Below are 22,608 nucleotides of genomic sequence, written 5' to 3'. Positions count from 1 at the left end.
CTGCATCACCACTTTGGCACCTTGACCTTACAGAAACTATGAGAGCGACAATCAGGGAATCTTGACCAGACTACTATCAATCGTCCTATCTGGATTTGGCCGTTTAAAGTCAAAGGAAGAGGAGAAGCACAAACACACACACTCTTACATTGAAGTCTTTGATAAATCTAAACCCTTACACATTTCATGATTTACTGAAAGACTTTTGAAAGAGGAAAAGAGGAGCTAGGAAAACAAGCAAAATGTAATCGCTGTGCTACATCTCCAAATGTCTGCGATGTGCTTGTACTGATAAAGAATATCTCTTTAGATTAACACTAAGCCTTTTGGCTGGGCTGTCAGTTGTAGTCTTATGACCAAATCATACACTCACATACCTGCATGCATAAAAACACATTTTGTTTTCTGTAGCTGAGACAGTACGTCCACATACTGCGTGACTCATTGTTCATATGCACCATTAATCCTTCAATTATTCATGTTGACATTGTTCCTTGACGTAATGACAAAGATACAATTGCATTGCATGAGCTGCACACTAACACACACACACTTGTACACACGTTTTGCTCGTTATATCAGGTCACCAAAAAAAGGAGCACCTTTCTCATTTGATCTGAGTCCTCGAGATGTGTTTCCTGCAGCGACACACACTTACACTAATTCCTTTCTGTCCCAGCACTGCAGAATATAAAGGAAAGATAACGCATAGGTGTGAGAAGAGGGCTGACGCTGCTGTTCCTGATAGTGGAGAAGAAGCTCAAGTGGCCTGGCAATGCCAGTGGGCCTTCTCCCCTCCTGCACTCTGAGCTGTTTCGAAAACAGGAGAGAAGGCAGATAGCGAGAGAGGTGATGACAGAGAAGAAGATGCCACCTCCTCCCTATCCCAATCGTAGCCGTCAGCAGCGGCAGCGTTCTAAAAACCCGAGACGCCTGCGAAACTTTCAAAGGAAGTACAGAATATGAGACAGACGCAATGACCTGCTGGAGGCGCAGATGGAAGCGAGGGAGGAAAAAAAACTGAGTCTTTTCTGTGTATTTCCGAAGGAGGATTTTCTGCATTTGAGACCCGTTGCTGATATGCAGACCTCGCTCTACCAAGGTGATTAATTAAGGAGATGGTTTTTCAGTCCGTCTTTAGAGGTGCTCCTCCAATGAGGGTCCCACAAGGGCAGCAACTTGTAAATAACACAAGCATTTAATTGGCGTTTGCACCGAAAGAGGGAAAAAGAGTTAAAGTATATACCTGCAGCTTTTTGCTAACAAGCTCAACACAGGCAGCCAGGGAGGGTCAAAGAGGAGAAACTGCTATACAGATAGTAATTTTTATTTTTCATGAAACCAACTTCCTTATAAGCTGTAATTCTTATCTTGGCCTAACGGAGGTACCTCCGTAAATCCCTGGCGTCCTCGAGAGCCATAGCTTTGTACTTTAAGCTTGGCATGCACAAAGTGTTGAGGGCTTGCCAAAAAGACAAAAGCAGATTTTGCATCCAGCCCATCAGATGATTTAAAGGCTTACGATATCATACCGCTCATGTTAATGAGAAAAACAAAGATGGCCAGACGAGCTAAATCCAAGGTTATAGAACCTGCAATGGTTTCCAAGGTACCATTTCTTAAACTGTTTAATTCCGCTTCCTGCCCTTTGCTCCTCCACTTTCAAATACCATCCCTCTTTATGTCGCTTTGTCCCGACAACGGTTATTAAAGATCACAAGCCCTCCCACAACCCGGGCAGCTCAGCTTTAGATGCCTTTTACACCCCACCACGTCCCATTTTCTTTCCAATGTGAAACCTTCTCTCTTGTTCCCAAAGCCTTCTCGTGTTTTTCGTCATTGCTGCTCCAGTAAGAACAAAAAAACCTCCCCAACACTTTCTCAACGTATTCATATGTTTTCTATCAATCATTAAAATGAACACATTTGTATTTAACAGCTGATCACTGTGTATCTTTTCCATGAAAACAAATATTCATAGCTGTCCAACAGATTTCCTGCATTACTACACTATAATAAACCTAGACAGTGTGTTATCGATTTCTGCAAACTCAAAGTGAAACTAGAAGTTCAAAGCAACAACATCGCTCACTTAGGCATTAAAAGGGGTCTATCAAATTACAGCTTGACTTATGGTGGCATTCAAATGGCCTTTCAGCGTAATTCCCCTGATCCTCGAAGACACTCAAGGATGTTCTGTGGAAGTCAAACCAGCAATCAGCACTAAACAATATTACTTGATTTGCCCCCATTCGCTATAATGCACCAGATTGAAGTGCACCCCATTACAGATAATGGGGAGCGTGTAAGTGTGTATATATCTATAAGGGCGTTTAACTGTGTGTGTGTGTGTGTGTGTGTGTGTGTGTGTGAGAACATTATCAATTCAGACCCCTCCTCAGACTTGTGGCCTCCACACTTCTTGGTTAGCGGCCATTAATTTTGAACCTGAAATTGGGTCCAAAGGTTCTTCATTTAAGTCTGCAGCTTCATTGATGGGACTCTCCCCACTTCAATGCTAATGACAGGACAAGGAGCAATGGGATCAATGGGATCAATGGGATCAATGCGTGAAGGTCACCTGACAAATAACAATGCAATCTGCATATCAGGAAATTCACATACCCAAATGCACAAAAAGAGTTTTTAGTTGATGCCGTCTGAGACAGATGAGAGGTTACGATTATATATTGTTCATTATTTTGGTAATAATTGGGTCAAATGAAATCAATGTATGGTTCAAATTAAATAACTTGAACATGCATTTTCTACAGCCAGGTGTACCTTTGAACAAATATGAAGACTGAATATCGAAATGAATATTTACTTGGGTTGAAACAGTTCAGTTTCTCTCAGGTCTCAGGTCAGTTTCTCAAGTCCAATAACTATTTTACAACTTAAAGAACTCGTTCTTTCGGTTTTTTTCTATAAAGTACCAAATTACTTAGTCAATTCCTGTCAGGACAACCCGTTCCTCACTTCCAACACATCAAATACCGATGCACTGACGTACACTTTAACATGTGTATAAAGTGTACCGGTCTCTAAACTAACTTCCACTTAAACCCATCTGCCTCACTATCAGACGGCCACTGACTGACTTTATACTGTTGTATAAAGAGCAAGGTCAACTTTGACTTATTTTACCTTAGTTTTATGGTAGTTATGTAGTAGTTATTTTGAATAACAAACGTACTTATTTTAACCCAAACCACGATGTTTCCTAAGCCTAACAGTACTTTTGTTGCATATATTTATAAAGACACTTTGCATGTAATGAGCAAATAGTGACACACGCTCCCTGAGACTTCCTGATGCTAGAGGGGTCTCTAGAGCTTCATCGGGTTTGAAGCAAAGGGCTAGTGACCAACCAACAGTTTTTGATGAGTCGGAAGTGAGAATCTGTTGGTCAAGGAACCTCCAGGACCTTTGAAATAAATGATTACCAAAAACCCTTTGCTAGCCTGTTAGCTGGCGAATTTCAAGTTCAAAATACATGCAGATATTTAAGTGATTTAGCATTAGTCTTGCATAAAAGGATAAAGAACTTCAAAACAGAAGCAACAGGGACCGTCCATGTCTGGTAAAAGCCTGTGTAGGTTTCATGCCCTTAAGTCAAAATGGAGATAACCCTTATGACATCATCAGGGCTATTTTCTCTTCATGATCAAAATCCCGATATGGATTCTTCTCAGACAGCAGCAAAAATGAAATTACATTTTCATGTTGTGCCAGGAGACAACATCTATCTCATCCATTCATCATGGCATTGAACTGCCCCTCTCTCCCCAACTGATATCCTCTTTCTGCTTTATTATTCTGTTTCAAATACACAAAAAGGGTGAAAGTAACATTTCTCTCCAAGTGTTTATTTCTGTCTGTGACTGTGGAGCTTCCAAACATGTCAAACATTGCTCTTCCCCCAGACCCTGTAATCCACATGACAGTCAGCGGCCGGCCTCTGGTATTCCCCCGATGATCTGAATAGGACTTAACAGGATGAGAATCCAACATGAGAATCTTTACTCCTGATCCACAAAACACGGTAAGCACTTAAACAGTCTCGTGCCTGTGTGAGCACTACACTACAGTACATTCACAACACAGCACGGGCCTAAACCAGGCTGTCACAGGACTGTCATGAGCTGCTCATTTTCCTCCCTGAGTGAGGCTAAGCGGCCAAGCGGCCAAGGGGCCAAGGGGCCAAGGGGCCAAGGGGCCAAGGGCAAAATGCTTGTTGGAACGGAATTTGACATAAAAATCAGGATTGATCGAATCAGGTTTGCAAACCTACTGTTTTATGAAGCACGGCAGAGAAAAGCATTTAAAAGCAGTTAATGTAATAAGTTTTGGAAAAAGTTTTAAGTAATTGAATTATTCAGCTGTAAATGTAAATTTGTATACTGTTACTCATAAAAGCTGTGGTTAGAGAGTTATGATTTATTGATTCAAATGTTAGTTAATTGCCATCAAATTCCACAAAATCCATTTCCATCTTCTCAACTGTTATAGAATTGGTAATTGAATACTTTTAGATTTTACTAAGTTGTTGGACAAAACACCCAACTTAAAGATGCCTTCTTGGGCTGTAGGTAATTTTGTTTTACATCTTAAATAATCTATCAATAGAAACATACAACTACAGGATTAAAAGATAATACAAATAATTTTGACGCACTACATTAGTATATGAAAATTCATGAGCCACCACCGATAAAACTACTAAAAGGTAATCCAGGATGAAAAATAAGGATTATCATTGATGGGATAATCTAGAGCAGACAGAGTTCGCATGATTTTCAGAGTTTCATTGGCTCAGAAAAATGGAAACGAAGGGCTGCCATTGTGTTAGTGCTGATTGGATTCCAGATCTGTAGACTCTCAACCAGCTTGTTGATGCTCACTGTGTGAAGACCTGTGAACAGCTGGTAGAGTGCAGAGCACCTGACACACTCAGCTGGAGACCACACCACAGAGCCCCCCCCCCACCCACCCACCCACACACACACACACACACACACACACACATACACACACACCCACACACACACACAGAGCCTCTGATTGGGCTCACGGCTGCTGCTGCTGCTGCTATATCGGCTGATGTGTGTGTGTGTGTGTGTGTGTGTGTGTTCGCCATTGCGCTTTTTCTCTCATGTGTCTCTGTGGGTGCCACTCGCTGCCTTTCAACTTCCTCTTCTATTAACTCTTTTTGTCTCTCATGCAAACGTGCACACTCGGATGCAAATATTCATGTTGTGTACGTACACACACAATCTTCGTCTCCCCTTGTCTCCGTCTGCCTCCCCATCCAGCCTCGCACTTACGTCGTCAGTCCTCTGCTGCCATTCTGTCCCCACGACTCCTGCCTCATCACTGTCACTCTTCCCCAGTCTTTCCTCCCTCTGTCTTTCCTTCTTTCGGTTGCTGTGCTTTGCCCTGAGCTGCAGTCTAATGAGCAAGTGGCTGGTGTTGGGAGAGGGTTTCCTTGCTCTGATGAGAGATAACAAGCCCATATGTTACTTACCACAGTGGCCACTGCAGCAGCCGACCAGTGCCAACTCTGAAAGACCCTCCCAGGGAAAAATATTTCCCATTAAATCCGTAGCTGCGCCATCAAAGTGCTGGGATGAGGCATGTGCTCAACAACACTCGGCTACTGTGGCCGTGAGACACCTATGCAATAGAGAGCAGCATAATATAATGAAGAGTCATAAATATGTCCCCCCCATAAGTGTTAAGCAATTTTTTTCTCATTAGTGAGATGTATTTTTAGTTCCTCAGAGAGCCTCCGTTTTGATTAAAGTGCCTGTGTGCTTTGAAGAGCTGAAACTGAGTGCGGAATAAGGCAATACAGTATAGCAATATAAATATGTTTAAGTCACTTTATAGAAAGTACATTTAGTCTGATGTCATATTCTTGATTATTCAAAATAAATACAGTCAGATGAGAACATTTCTGACAGCTTTCTCACAAAATGTGTGCTCAAATACTTCAATGGCATCCAATGACTAACCACATATTGAAAAACAGTCAGCATCAGTTTTCAAATCACATAAACTTGCCCGAACACCAGCATCTTGAAAAGCAGCCCTCCACTGAAAAGACAACAAGGCATATGTTCCATCACGAGAAGTTTTAAGCGCCCTCCTGCCCCACAGACGACTTGGTATGTGAAGCACTGCGCCAGCACCGGCTACCATATGGTCCAACTAAACAACGTGCCAGACACTGGGAGAAAGCGCAGCCAAGCACACTCACTAGAAAAACACTGAGGGTGAGTACACAATGGAAGGCGCATGACGGATGTCGGCCAATGAATTTCACGAGTCTCTTTGAAACACTCCTGACATAAACAATGGCTGCTTTCTAACTGATCACGAAACATGACTCAGAGTCTACAACCAGTGAGGCTGTACTTAGGCACAGAGTCTGCTGTGCTTTGGGTTAAATGTCGCCTATGGTGTCAATGCTAACATGCTGATGTTTTGCTAATTTACCTGGTTGGTCATGTTGGTTTAGTGCGCTAACATTTATCAATTATCCCTAAAAACACAGTAGACACTGATGGGAATGCCATTAGTTTAGCGTGGATTTGGTCATAAACCAAACTAATTGAAAATGTTACTATAATTGACCTGATGATGGCGGTAGATTACCAAAGTTATTAAAATGAGCGGACAAATGCTCACACAATTTCATGGCAATACATGCAACAGTTTTTGGGACATTGCATTACCTCATGGTGGCACTAGAGGAAAAGTAAGAAGCTCACCAGCAAGTCAGTGAGCTTCTTCGTGTTGAAAAACATGAACGTCTGTGGAAATTTCAAGGCTATCCGTCTGCTAGTTATTTGATATTTCGGTCTGGACCAAAGTGGTGGACTGTCCGACTGACAGCTGAAGAAACTGACATTGCCTTTCCTCAAGCTACGCTGCTCGTGTTGCTAAAGATAATGCATGGTTCATACTCCTATTGCAAGACAGTCTGCACTTCACTTTCCTGATTGCTGACAGTAGAGAGAAATAGGGGAAAGGCAGGAAAGTAGTTTGAACCCACATGGGCCCGAGCAGTGCTGAGCTTGGTACAACTGAGCCATCGGGAGGCCTCTGAAATCAGATCTGTCTCCGCGTGTGCGTTTAGCTTGTGCCACTGACACACAGCAAGTGCGGACAGAACAACGATGACTTATTCTCATGATGTTCTCTCCCTTTCACGTGCCTGAGTGGTGTCAATAGGTGGAAGCCATTCGCAGACCACTGCACTCGCCCGCTGTAGCCTCACAGGTTAAAGAAGAGCAATTTCTGCTAATACTCAGCACCTTCTGTTCAGCATTGTTGACATGTCTCTGAGTGGCACCCCCGTATCTCTGCTCTTATCCAGCCCATGGTGATAAAAGTGGGATCAGGGCCTAGCAGTGGGATTGACCTGAACACCAGCGGGGCTGAGTGGCAGAAAGTTCACACACAAAACAACGCACACTCACACACACACAGCAGGTGACCCAGTAGTAATGTAAGGGCACAGACATTGAAGAAAAGGTGACGGAATTCTATTCAGCCACAGTGGGGTGAAATGATGAAAAGGACACAGTTGCGACACAGAAGGACAGTCCTATATGTTTACCGATACAGGCTTAGTACTATATGTTGTGACACACACTGACACAACCTCTACACACCCCTAACCTCGTCTTTTCCCTTTAGAGAAAGCAGGTGAGGTCAGGTGTAACTGTGCCACTCAATCTCACTTCCAGAGGCATTCACGAGCACGAGGAGCCCCCGTGCCAAAGGGATGTCCATCTCTCTGACAAGCTCAGGTCACATAGCGGATAGAAAAAGATGGAGGGAAAGGATACTGGCACTTCTATACAAGTAATGGGGATGTGTTTTGGGAACAGAGGCAATAGGAGAAGAAATATTGTTCCTCTGTATCAGAGATAAGATCGAGGAGACACTGTCCTGAACTGATGGCCACTGGCTCGCCTGGTTAGCCTGTGAAATATGGCCCCCATGACTCACCTGCAGCCCCTGTCAATACCCTTGCTGTCATGAGTGTCCATGGGATGGCCCCATTTAAATGCATGGGAGCACCTCTCACAGCCAGCATAAAGAAGATTAATGGAGACTGCTTTTTTTTTTTTAAAGATTCAGTATAAGCAACATGAGCTCAGCAGCCCAGGAAGAAAAGGGGAATGGTAAATTGTTTCTTTCATTAAAACTTCAAGGAGTCAGTTTCATTATGAAGGTTCAAAGGCAACGGAAAATGTGTGTGGCTGCTTTCTCCAACTCACTCTCTCTTTATGTCTGTGTTTTTTTTCTTCTTCATCTAACTGGGTAGCAACATGGAATAACGGGCGATGTGACGACGACATGTAAACCTTTCCCTGGGGGTTCTGGTGTATATGGCCCGGTCTGCCGTCATGCTCACAACAGGGATAAGGAGGCATGGCGGGGCTTACAGCTGGCCTTCACACAAGCCAGTGCTTCTGCAGGGTTTACTGCAGGCTTTTCAAATACTTGAACAATGGACTTTGATTTCCTCTTAATTTCATGAATGTTTATAGGCTAAAAATAAGGCGCCGGGAGTGTTTTCAGAGATAGTTAAATCAACTGTGTAGTAATGCTTTAAAAGCTGCACTGATCAATATTTTCTATTAACAATGGATCAAGTGACTGTGTGTAATGTGAGGGGGGGTGATTATTCTCTTTTCATCCAACTCTGCAGTTCCTCGGCTTTACTACAACTTTACTGTTTTGGTTCAGTCTCACCGCTCCAGTAGAGCCGTTCCAGGTCACAGCAGGTGGCTGGTTTCAGTGGAATAGCTCTAAGAACCCATCATCCAAAACCTAACACCCTACCTGTCCGGCACCACACAGCAGATCATTTAAGTGACTGGCTATTGGACATAGTGGATAATTTACCAGCTAAAGAGCCAGACATTTCCCTTAGGAGGTGGTAGTGACCAAAAACCGACTTAATTAAAGAGAGTGTATATTTGACTTCTTCAGTTTGCCGAACACACCACTCCACGGACGTGGATGTGTGAATAGAACATCAAGTCATTGTTGTGTTTACAGTCTGCCCTGCAATATTAGTAAAATATATTAATGCAGCTTTAAAAATATACATTATATAAAATGATTTAATTATTTAAAAAAATAATCCTAATGCTGTGAAGATTAAAAAAAACAATAAACGACACATATTTGAACCCAATTCTGCTTGGAATTGTGTCAAAAAACATTAAAAAAACAATCTTTTCACGCAATCCAGAGTTTGTGCGACACACCCCTTTAGCTCCTTTTTCCAATCAATATTGGACCATGTGTCTAGATCTAGACAGATAAACACCATTAATAAAAACACATACCTGTGTTGATATTTTTCATATTTGCAGTACAGGTGGCATCAAGGGTGGTGTATGCAGTAAACAGTTGGACACCGGACAGAAACTAAATTGTATTCAAGGCTTCAAGTGCCATGCTCCATGCACTCCTTTGATGCCGGTACGCCCTCGACAAGCGACAGCGTTGCCTTCAATGAGAGATTGCAAATGGCTTCTGTAGAGCAAGGAAGACTTTCTGTTGATGTGTTTGCTTTTTTTTTCTCCCTTTGGTGAATGGAAGCTTCATTGCTCTCTCTTAACATGCTTTTTGGTAAGAAGTGATCATCCAGCAAAAAGAATGTAGTCTGAACTCCTCCATGGCCGGCGGCGATACAAGCAATAATGTGTATGTGGGTGTGATCACGAAGCTGTAGCAGTAGAGCCAGACAGACTGCCGATATATAGAATTAATGATAGCCATACCTAGTCTGCACTTCCCTCCGCATCGCTTTCGACTCCTCTGCCTTTCCCCAATCTTTCTATCTCCCCTGCTATTAATATAACCCCAAGGTTAGTGTGAGAGGAAGTAACAAAACACCTCAGCAACAGCACAGATAAGGGGTGGTCCGAGACGTAGAAGTGTGAGAGGTGTGCTGGGGCAGAAGAAAGGAGCAAGAGGTCGTCGTGATGGGAAGAGGAAGAGAGGAGCACAGCGGGTAGATGGCTTCACAGGCACAGCTGAAAGGTTCTGATTGTCCCATGATAATTGTTAAAAGGTCAGAATCCTTCTCGCCCAGACTGTAGAGTGGAAGATATGCGCAGACACAAAGACTACACATTTGTTGGTGCGCACACACACACACCTGCCCCCCCCCCCCCTGCTAGGGTGCTCTTTACAGTGACACGGCTGCCTTCAGAGAGTTCTGCGGATTAGGCTCCTTAAATATCACGGCATTGTGATACAGGGTTGGAAGAAATGAAAGGAAGAAAATATGGATCAGTGTGGAAGAGGGCGCATTTGATGGTTTCTATCTTTTAGTCCTGGATTCAGTGATGCCTGGAGATAAACGGTGCTTCCTGTGGCTGTTAGAGTCAATAATGTGGTTCAAACGGTTGAAAACAAGCAAACTGTAAGAGCACTCACAGATACAAAATAAAGGTTGAAACAGGGGAATGTGGTTACAATTGGAAAAAAAAACTATCTTGTTTCTGAGTCTAGGAATAAATACAACTATAACATTGCACCAGGTTGTAATTGTATTTTTCTGATTCGGTGCCGTGGCAAAAACGACGCAGACACACACACACACACACACAAACAACATCCTGTTCTTGCATTGATTCAGTGAATTCTCCATGCTCCAGAGCCAGTGTCTGCAGTACATTAACATTAACCACTTCTCAATGGACAGGACATATTGAAATGGGGTCACAAAAGCCAGGGAACAGCTGCTTACAGAACTATTCACTTTGTCTGCTGCTTTATAGTCACTCTGTTTCTGTGACATTTATGAATGGATAATGCCATCTGCCTTGGAGGGAAAGCTGCTCGCAAGGAAGGTTTGGGTGATAACCTGCAGATTGAAGAGCAAATCTGGATTGACTAACCAGAATGGTTCTGGTCATGAACACGACAGAATGTAGATGTTAAAAAATAGGCTTCAAGGCTATCCGTCTGCTAGTTATTTGATATTTCGGTCTGGACCAAAGTGGTGGACTGTCCGACTGACAGCTGAAGAAACTGACATTCCAGTGAATATGACTTGTTGTTTTATCTGTGCTGCACTGTATTAAAAAAAAAAAGAAATGTAAAAAAAAAAAAGTTTGACAGGTTTTTATAATCTAGAAGTTGGCTCATGCATGATATTTTTGAAGGGCTTTCATTTTGAAATGCTACATCAGAATGTCCTGGTTCTCTCTGAGTGAAACCTTGAGGTGGTCTGCTATTAACCTGTAGTGAAATTTTGTAACTATGCACCATTTCCTCTAAAAGATAATCTAAAATTAGACAAATTGTCTCATTAATGTGATTTGAAGTGAGCTCATGAATGAGATTCACCTCTTCCCAAGTTCCTAGACACTCGGGACTGATACCAATCGAATCGCAATGGCCGCTTTAGTGGGGGGTGAAACACAGGACGTAGCTCTAACGTATTTCACCGTGGATTTACCGGGAAAATAAATATATCGATGAAAAACAGCAACGGTAAGAGATATTTTACAACTATCGTTTGATGAAGCGATTTCTGTTGTTGGTGTTCTTTGGCTCATATCTCGCTGATGCTTTGTTGTAGCTGGATTTGATGTATATGCCTGGAATCAGTGGTCTACTTTCTTTTGAGATATCGTGTGTGCGTATTGCATAAAATACAACGGAGGTAGAGCCAGAAATGTGGCGAGTGGGTTGCCTAGGTGGCGCTATATGGATTTTGATATTTGGAAATTCATTAGTTGGTGTTTGAGTTGTGTTTGGAGCATGTAAAAACGGCTTACATATTCTTGTAGCCCGGGTTCTGCTGTTTAATATGATGTCCAACATCATATTCGTTCGTGATAACTTCATTGTTAGACACGCTGTACGCTAATCTTTCTCCCTAGCCCCCCAATTAGGGGGCGCTCGGGCTTGGCTGCTAAAATCATTTCATATAGGTCAATGCATATGAAAGTCCTGACTTTAATTCAATAGTATCAGATCAATGCTGTTTTGAATCAGCTGATCAAGCATCACTGTAGTGAAAAGGAAGTAGACAGGGGGGGGAGATAAAAAGACAAGGAACCAAGATAGCAGCGTAATGCAATTGACAACCAAAACGAGATCAATACTATTGAGAAGCTTCAAGGAACTCGTGGCATTTGGCCAACAGCCAACACCCACTCTTGTATAATTGGCAGCACAGTTTAGTACACACAGAGAGAGAGAGAGAGAGACACGCATGCACACACATGCATTCTATGTATAATCACTAGCAGCAGGACAGTGCATGTCAAAATCCATCCAGCTGTTATGGCTCCTTCGGCCACGATTCAGCTGTCAATTTAATGTGGCTAGTGATTAGGCCAGTGATTCGAGACCCTGCGCGCTGAAACATGATTCACTCGCTAGCTGTGGTTACTTGTATTTTCCCAACTGGTGAAATAGTCGCATTGAATGAACACTGACTGTTGGATACACTAGTGGAAAGCATAGTTCAACAAGCTGCAATATTTCTGATTGGGGTCAGCAGGCAGTGAGCACTAAACCAGCTAAAAGCTAAAAGTTCCACTCCTGTGCGATGGGTATTACAAGAGGACCTCATGAGATGAATGAATCACTCCCCTGCCTCTGCATTTTATAAAAGTTATTTGCATAGCATGTTGAGATTTTGCTGAATTTGCTCAAACACTGCTGCTGTGAATATGTGTTTACAAAAGCTTGTAAGAAAATTACTGGGGTGGGGATTGGAGCTATATTTAGGCTTGTGTTTTTTTATAAAGCCCCCCTCCCCTTAACATTCCCAAACATTTGTCTGCACCTTCTCAATACATTTGTTAAAAAGCTCCCCCACCTTCATTTTTCTAAATGTAATGTCTTTTTAAGATTCCAACAAGAGAGTCTTCGGTCATGATAGCTCCTCTGTGAGGCTTTAATCAGGCACAGCTGTGCTTTGAGCTAAATGCTAACATCAGCATGCTAGCATGCTTTCAACAACAATGCTAACAAGCTGACGTTCAGCAGATATAATGTTAATCAGGTTCTTAGTTCAGTAAAACACAAAATTCCCCTGAGGCTGATGGGAACATCATTTTGCAGGAATTTGGTCATAAAGCCAAGTATTGGACACATTTTTACTTTGTCCTGATTATGGTGCTAGCTTGAATATTAAAAGGGTTACCAAAGGTATCACAATTCATCCTGTGGGGAACATGAATGTCTTCCCCAAATTCCATGGAAATCCATCTATTAGTGGCAGAGACATTCTAACCATATAAAAAGTCCTCCTCATAGTGCAGCTGTAGAGGAAAAGTCAAAGGATCATCAACGAAAGTGGAATCCATCTTCTGGTGACCATGGCAATGCCCATCTATTGCCATGGTCACCATGCTATCTATCATTGGCGAGCAAAGTGGAGAATCGACCAACGAACCGACATTGGTATAGAAACGCAACACATTTTATATGCGACACATGGCAGATAATTACAAGATGGCTACAGCTTTTAAGCCTTAGCAATGAGATATAGGCCTCCATTATCATAACTGTCAGACATATATGCCATTCATGATAATCTAGGCCTATACCCCATACTTTGGTAAAGATGCTGTCTGATGATAGCTGATGAAGGCTTCAAAGCTGTTGTCGTATCAGTCCACGACCAAAATTGCATAGTGTCTATTTTTTTCTATTCTGCCTCTGTTTTTCATGACAGAAATTGTCCTCAGGAACAAGAAAAATAAATTGCATGCAGAGTTTGATTCACTGAGGAGCCTTTGTTGTTCACCAGTTATAGACATAACATTTGATTTTATGTTTTCTGATGCATCTGTATTACACCTACTGATTGCTCGGGTATGAACTGTAACATTCGATATCACTGGGCAGTTTAATGAGTCGTTTTGAATGCCATTCTTACTTATACAATAGTTTCCTATCATCACAAAGCATCCTGTCTATTCGTACATGATTTACGCTGTGTGACGTTTCCTGCTCGCCACTGTGTCACTGTCCTATCTCACTTTGTTTCATTGCCTGCTGTTCATTGTAATGACGTTAGTGGTTTAACCATGTAAGGTTGAGCAATTGCTAGGCCGTGCGTGCAAGTGACAATTTGTTTTTCAAATGACTGGCCTGATGGAATAATGCTAAAAAAAAACCACACACAAAAAAGTTAAATGATGTTATTATAGATGTCTGGATATCCCCAAGTTACATTAGTCTCACGCAAATGGACTCAAGAAAGCTTTTGCTGAAGCAGTATGACAATAGTTATAAAGGAATACGTTATTCAACTTTTTAATATGTCAAAAATGTGCCTTTTACAATGGGAGAAATATACTCCTGTCATCTGTACTTTAGGAGAGGAACATTATTAATGACAGCTCAGCAGTTTATATGGGCTACAGACAATATTTAACACTGTGGATATCAACACGAAAGCACAGATTGTTCCCCTCTCTGGGATTGATGTCAGACGCAGTCTACAGAGTATACTTTGTCCAACTTGATCAAATGGTGGAATGTTTGACTATTTAAAAATCAATTCAGCACAGTTACAATTTTTAATGGGGTGTTATTTGGTTCGAGATCAAAGTGTGTAAAGTGCATATAAATCTAAAATACCTCTCTATAGTCAACGGGGAAAAGTGAAATGTATAGGTTTACCAATTTAAAAGAAGAACTTAGAAAGAGAAGTGCATTTTTTAATGATTTCCAACTGAGACCATTAATTAAACAATGGTCTGCGCTCATTATAACTACTATTAAAAACAACACAAAAAAAGCCAAACTCACTGACTAAGACATATGCAGGTATGCGTCTATACACACATACACACACTTTTCCACAGGTATAAACACCTCTTGACTAGCTAATAGACTTCACAGACATCAAAGTCAAACCTTTCAAATCCTCACAGCACTGGTGTGGGCTTGCCCATCGGCTAAACTTCTATATATGTTTTTCATAGAAATCAGATTGGATTGGGAAGGAAAGCCTACTATTATTTTGGGAATCTTGTCGTGTGCAGTGACCCCTGCTGCTTGGCACCACTCGTCTGAGCCCCGCGAGTTCGCCACTTATTCATCCACCGCAAATTCACTTTGTCTGATCATTTGTTTTCCAATTACGTCGCTGTCCCTGCTAGCAGAAAATTGTCAGCTTTGGTTATGTGAACCCGCTCTTGGGTCTGTAACCAGGGGCAATGTTTGATGCTTGGAACATTTTCATACCCATTAAAAGATGAAGGCACGGTGAATTATTATCCCGCAAAGTTGATTGGGTTCTGCAGGATTGGTTTAGGTTGCTTGCTGCATGTGATGGCATATACTGGAGCTACACACAGAGAAAAATTCTTATCTATCCTTTGAAAAAGACTTAAACCTACATACAGAGTAGAAGAAAAAGCCAAGGTTAAATAAGTGGTGGATTGTTCATGAAGCAGGATTTTACGTCCTACTCTTGTTATTATACAAGCATTCTGCATTAAGTTGTTTCCTCGTGTTTGAACACCATTTAAAAGTAAATAAAAACTTCACGGTCTTTGCACATGGCAACACATTCACAGTAATTGCCGGAAACCTAGGGCTTCAGCACCGCAACGCAATTTAGATGAAAGATGCTGAACTGAACCTCAAGGAGAAGATTACACCCACGGAGCGGGTAAATACAAAAGATGAGCATAACAATGGCAGCTAAATTGAATGGGACTTTTTGAGAGGCAGAGCAGAGGACAAAGTAGGGAGAGAAAGCAACAGAATCAATGTTTGGCTATATCTGTCGCATTAGCCATGATAAACAAGGCCGCCGGCAGAAACTGTGGAAGTCGACGCAGGATACTCCAATGATCAAGCGCGGGATAATCGGACACAATGGATTCTGGGAAGGAGAGGCAATTTGCTGCCATGGATCCAAGAAGCAGAGCATCAATTCACATATTGACCTTTGGAAATGCTATTAATGGATGATATCTTCGGTTCATAGCTGGATGGGAAGTTTTCTTGTTGGCTATTGTGTGTGGTGCATTTCCTCCACTGACAGCCGGTGTAGTGTTTATCCGGGGTCGGGTTTCCCATCAGACAGTCAGTAGTTTTAAAATGGAAAGGGCAGTTAAAACAAAAACAAAATTTGATTGATGAAACAATGAACCATGGTGAAATGTATTGAGCTGCACTGTTCATAAACAGCACTCCAGGTCTTCCTTTAGTATTTCTTCTTGGGATAATGGACAGATGACAGTTGAAGCATTTATGGCTTAAAGCAAAGTATAAAAATACCTACACCCACACATGCAAGAAAACAAACAAACTAGTGTATAGGAGAGCTTACTTTTGAGCACTCAGGTATTGCACCCTTATCTGTCAGACAGCCTGTTTCTGACAGGTTAAGAGCAATTTCTGTCAACTATCTGTGGCTTTGGAAAACGAGACAACAGAGACTTGGCGATGGCATTTTGACGGATAATGAACTCTCTTTTTTAACGGCCTTGGCGCACAGCTCAGTGTTTTTATTGTTCTTATTCTTTCATGGTCCCAAGAGCTTACCGGCAATTCAAAAACATTTCAGAAGAGAACTAAAAAGGCCAAGTATTCTGACAGTTTACGAATAAATAAATACAAGCAGTCAGAAGCCTGCATCACCAGAGTGGGAAGGAGTAGGGACAGTGAAATGACATGTGGCAGATTAAAGGACATTCTGAGCTAAGAAGTTCCAGTAATATATGTTGTACACACAAAGGCTATAGAGCCCTCATAGATATGCGTATGCTTAGCTTAGCTTAAAGACCGGAAACAGGAGGAAACAGCCCAGCTCGGTCCAAAGGTAACAAAGTCCACCTACGAGCAAATCTGAAGATCACTCTGGGAAGCCGCTGGCTTCCCAGAGAAAGCCGAGTTGAATTAGCTCGTAGTTCTTCCTTGCATCCAAGTACGTCACTGTCACGTCAGATGACAGAGTTTGAGGCAGGTAAAACAACAGAGGAACTCCGCTTTCTTGGTAAATATAGCACACACTGAAAAATGTATTGCTTAAATTGACTACATTTACCATCAACGCTGATTGGACATCCATATAAAAAGTGTCAAATGTCTCTTTTAATAATTTTTCTTTGCCCCCACCACCATTTTTTTTAAATTTCTGTTCTGTCTTACATCCAATCACTGTTTTTTTCAATGTGCCAAAAAATGCATGTTTATCTTACGTAAATCTGTGGGTTATCATCATGGTAAGACATTTTATGGTGAGATAACTACTGAATTCTTAAAATGCATCTTTGAACATTTGTTGTGGAATTAGTTGTCCATTAGTTGAAATGGGATCACTATCAGCAGACTTAATGTCATGGGAACGACACAATAATGGACAATAGAAAAGGTTAAGAGCTGAATGTGACATCTACGCGTACACCTTTTTGACAGCCTTCTCAGGTTCAACAATATGATGATGATGATATAGTGTTGCTTTCTCCTCCATCTCAGGCGCTACAACCTTAAAACCAAAGATAACTTTTTGAAGACGTGTTGGAAAGAAAGAAAAAAAGGAGAAGAAAAAGTTGAATTCCACCCTCTAGGCCTTGGATCGAATCCTGCAGCACATTCTTTCTCTCGCTCTCAACTTTCCTGCTGTCTTCATTCAGGAGCAATAACTTCCTATTCTTTGAAATGGAAAACTACCGCTGAAGGCTTTTCAAGTGCACTTAATATTCATTTGAACTGGAACAAGAAATTCTGCTGCTGTAGGCGGGCGTTTGTGACATATAGCTATTTTCCTCCTCTCAGTACATATTCATTTATTTTCCTTGCCGAAACCTTAGAGGGACACATTTCAGCATTAAATAATAGAGCGGTGGTGACGCTGATGTATGCTGCTTGTCTGCTGTTGGACAATAATGCCTCTGACTCTTGAGTCATTATGAATATCATTTACAATGTGTTGTAGCCTCTGTTTAGCATTATGTGTTAATTTTAAGCTTGTGTCTTTTCAGCTGGCTGATGGATAGTTGGTGTTACCTTTGCTGCTGGTGTGCTTGTTAGGGGCCACTTACCTTGTACAATGAGGTAAACCTGTGAGGTCTTGGGCTGTTGCTTAGTCTGTATGGAACAGGTGTACGACCCCTCGTCATACACATCCACCTTCAGACAATAAAAGAGAATATTGTTATTTGAATATGTCTTATAACAATACTACTGTAGAGCAGCATGTCTTCCTTTGTGTTACTTTGTTTACAGGTATAGTGCTTTTTTATTTAAATTTAAATGATCATTATTCTAAGACAAGTTGCTGTTTTAATAACACGTGATAGTGATAATAATAAAAAAACAACCATATAACTGGTTTATGCCTTGTCTTTTGCTAAATTAGTTTGGAATGCTTGATTTATTATCCTCCAGGTTGTTAAGTGTAAAGTATTTTTGGTGTGACCCAAATTCAAGGAATAATTCGACATTTCAGGAGAATACTATTATTCTTTTTCTTGATAATAGTTGTAGGATAAATTTGATATCACCCTCATATTTGCCCATTTAAATATAAGTAACGTCTCACCTAGTCTGGTTTAACAGAACCAGGCTAGGATTTTCCTCCTGCTTCTAGTCTTTGTGCTAAGCTAAGCTAACCATGCTTCCTCCGGCTTCCCATTTAGTGAGCCAACAAGGCATATCTCCCAAGATGTTTAACTATTCCTTTAAGGTTTAAGTTATGCAAGCAGATTTGTTTCATGTGAAAACCCACACCCCTTTATAAAATACGATATCTCATCATGTGCTCATGTTTGTGACAGCACAGAGAAAGTGTTAAAAATAGAGCATACAAATATACTCCCTCTGACAACCTGCTGCATAAATAACTGAATAAATGAATGGATAAATATTTTAAAATAACACAACTCCAGGGTCTTAAAAAGCAATTAAGGTCACGCGTCATGATTTTTGAATAGGATCCTTGAAACAAAAAAAAACATTTTCTCTCCTATCTCTAAATGCAAAAAACAAAACCCAGTTAATGATGATTCAAAAAAAATAATTAAGTTTCTATGTCAGTATTACCTTTTGTATGCGCAGGCTGTACTCCAGCTGTCCTTTAGTGACCAGATCTACTCTGGGGTCCAGGGACCACTTGTCCTGGCCGGCAAAGATGATGTTGGATCGATTGAGCCAGGCCACCTTGGACACTTTGTCGTCCACATAACACCTGCGGACACAACAAGAACAAGTGAATTGAGGTGAAGCGCTCATAGGGAGATCTAGTGCGAGAAGGCTTGAAAAGAAAGAGCATGCATTGTCTTTCATTTCATAATATGTAATCATATTAGCGGGAAAGGAAATGTGGAGTTTTGTAGATAGGAAACAAACAAATACCAGCAATTATGCAATCCCACACAGAAGGCGGGCTGTATGAAACTCAATAGGCGATTTAAGTAAGGGTTTAAAAGGCACAATCATTTCTTGAAACAATGGGCAAAGATGGGTGTATTGCGACACAGTTCAGTAGTGTTTTGTTTGTTACTGCTGACCAGCAAAGGTATTCCAGAGTTAGTTACGCTAATCGCACAACTCAGCACTTCCACTTTCTGGGGTCTTGAAAGAAAACTTCAACTTCCCATCGTCAATTCATCCCTTTTCACACTCATCGACTTTGAATCTGCCTCCCTTCCTCTCTTCTGATAAATACATCTACCTTCAACAGTGAACCCATTGCAGAGGATGCGAAAGGACACCGGCATCCTCTTGTTTACTCCTTGTTGCATTCTGTCAGAACATTACGCCAAGTAAGCTCGAGCTAAGACATCTCGCACGGGAGGGACGGGAGCTGAGCGTCTGCCTAATGAATAAATGTAAATGTGAGGAGACGTCGGAATCAATGAGAATGGATATCAGCCGTAATGCAAGCCGACAGTGGATGCGCCTCACATGCAAATCCCGGCGACTCCCCGAGCCTTGGCTGTGCACGCTGCTTTGGAGTGTGTTGGGCTACAAGAGAGTAGATTAGCCAGGCAGTGGAGTGAGGCTGTCTTTGGCAGGTGACCCCGGGTGATGCACAAAAGTGGTGGTGCAGTCACCCCAGCCTGTTATCCAACTCTGACATCCAGCTCCCCCCCAGTGGGAGCTGGATGTCAGCTTTGTTGAAGGCTTGTATTCGCAGCTTGAATGCCTGTTGATGTTCCTTCCCTTTGTGTGGAGTCCAGATAACTCACTGTATTCATTGACTCGCTTTGACATCAAACCGCCACTTTCCTCTCGCTGACAAGTTCATCCCGTTTTGTTTTCAAACATTTTCAGGCTTCGAATTAATACTTTATAGTGACTTTATAGTCAAGAACATCCAAACTAATAAACACCCATTTTCATCATCTTTATATAGCTCTCATCAATGATGGAGAGCAACATAAACAACTGAATAAAAGCATTTGAATCGAGAGGAAACACTAAAATGAAGCCTAACTCTCATAATTCAAATCCATATAGATCATTTTATGAATATTGAGCTTTAACCTCTGCAAATCATCCATGAACTTGATTCGTGGAAGTTCCGTGTTCACTGTTCACACCCATAAAGCTTTACTTTATATTCTGGTCAGAACCTTTGTTGCTTTCGAAGGCACAGAATTCAAAGGAAATGCGGAAAGAAATATGCACAAAACATTGGTACTCAGGACAGACTTAGCATTACGTTTTATCACCGACATAGTTCTTGTATGCGGACTGAAAACACAATTTAGTTTACACGTGTGTTCAATTTGGTGAAGAGTCCCTGACCACGTCCGGAGATGGTTTGGCGGATCGGATCAGAATCTGTCCACAATGCCAGAGACAATCTTTGACATGTTAAAAAGATTTTAAGTGTTTGCAGTAAAGAAATAAACTGCCCTGGTTGACTGGATGGCTGCATCTTGTTTGTTGTCACTGAGCCTGCTTACTTCTCCTGCCTTACTCGTTTCCTACCGTGAAGTTAATGGGAGGAGGTGAAAAAACAAAAGCAGGAACGTGGAGAAAATGAAAAGAATGGTGACACTAGTTTCCTTCAGTTGTCTCTTTCCAAAGCTTAATCTACAATAAACAGCATGCTGTCACTGAACCTAAATCGTGATCATCACCAGGCCCAGGATTGAACTACAGACTGGCAGCACATATGCTCAACAAACAATATAACCTAAAGCCTATAATCTACAGTTTTGTCATACAAAGCTAGGGATTGTCTTGTAGAAATCAACTCTGTTCTGTTACTGATACTGATCTCAGAGACACATACTTCCATTAATAATTACTGACAAGAAATAGGTACTTCTGAAGGTCGAGACCAAGTATTTTGATCGATGTAGTGAGTTCTTATTTTGAAAAACGACCCATACCCCACCAGGAAATAAAAATAAGTCCTAGTGTTTGAGGTAAACATATACAAATATCTGTGGGCTGAAATTGCCACGGCACACTCGCTGACAATTTCCTTACTCTTTACAATTTACTATTTACTAGACTATTGTCCAACAACAGACTGACGTGGCAAGCTGTTGCTTTCTTATGTCGAGGGCCAACGCAGCCTGACTAATGCTTTTTGATCGCTATAGTTCAGAGTCTGCTGAACTGTTGCTCAGAGAATTGTAATCAGATTAATCATGCAATTAATATGTAAATATTCCAGGCTTTAAACGCCTTAAGTAGATTTGAGATAAAATGAAACTTGTGTGGGAAGTGGGTAATTGAAAGGAGCAGCCATTGTAATAGAATCCAGCAGAGGAAAATAAAGCAATCTTTCTCAAGAAAATATGGTAATAACGTCGATAGAAACAGCTATGAGCATTATATAAACAACATTGTCAACAGCTGGTCATTAAATGATTGTGTAGTTTAATTGAATTAGCTGTCTCTCCTGTATTAAAACTCAATGGTACAATAATTGTTATAATATAAAATGAAACTGTGCACACGGAAGCAGTATCATGTAAAATTCTACATTCAGACAGTATCAAATATGAAGGATGCCTTTTAAGTTTTTGCCAGAACTCTTGCCTCCTGGTGAAGGCCGCTGCTTTCATATGGGTGTCACTGTGGTCAGATAATTATTAATTAAGTTACTTTAGATGTCAACAAAAGTTTTAGGCACATCACAGACACTGTGGCAATGTCCCTCACACAGTATTGGTATTGTCACCTTGTCCTTTGCCTGGTTTCATTCTATTCAAGACTACGAGTCCACATCCATGCTAGCAGGTCTGTGAGGCTGTGCTTGGTGTAGGAACAGCAGTGCGTTGAGCTTAATGCTAATGCCAGCATACCAACATCAAATAACTTACATTTACAATTTAAAGCTAAATGGTCGTTCGATTGGACCGAAATAGACTATTGTATTATCAGAGGACGGCAGTAAAATGTTTGCTTCCGGTTTACAGACGTATCGTTTTCTATCCATAGCCACAGACTCATTGGCATTTTCAGTCAAAAATGGCAGCAGCCCTACCACAGCGCCATCTAGCAGTGTTGTCTCTTTGCCACCATCCTCACAATGACAACACTAATGAGCTGAAGTTAAGCAGGTGTAATGTTTATCATGTTCACCATCTTAGTTTTTGTCTTATTAGCATGCTAACATTT

At 41.4% G+C, this 22,608-nt stretch overlaps 1 protein-coding gene across 1 annotated transcript in view; it reads right to left on the bottom strand.

The window, feature by feature from the left end:
- Positions 1-22,608, bottom strand: part of lsamp (limbic system associated membrane protein) — a gene marked incomplete at both ends in the record, with an annotated part of 174,089 nt that overhangs the window by 33,091 nt on the left and 118,390 nt on the right. The window contains 2 exons of the mRNA XM_079165820.1: positions 18,066-18,153; positions 19,066-19,210. Coding sequence (XP_079021946.1) covers positions 18,066-18,153; positions 19,066-19,210 — 233 coding nt within the window. The remainder of the gene's footprint in view (positions 1-18,065; positions 18,154-19,065; positions 19,211-22,608) is intronic.

Source organism: Pholis gunnellus, assembly GCF_910591455.1.
Source record: "Pholis gunnellus genome assembly, chromosome: 9".
Taxonomy (NCBI): domain Eukaryota; kingdom Metazoa; phylum Chordata; class Actinopteri; order Perciformes; family Pholidae; genus Pholis; species Pholis gunnellus.
Note: the sequence above shows the minus strand (reverse complement) of the source record. Positions and strands in the feature narration are given on the sequence as shown.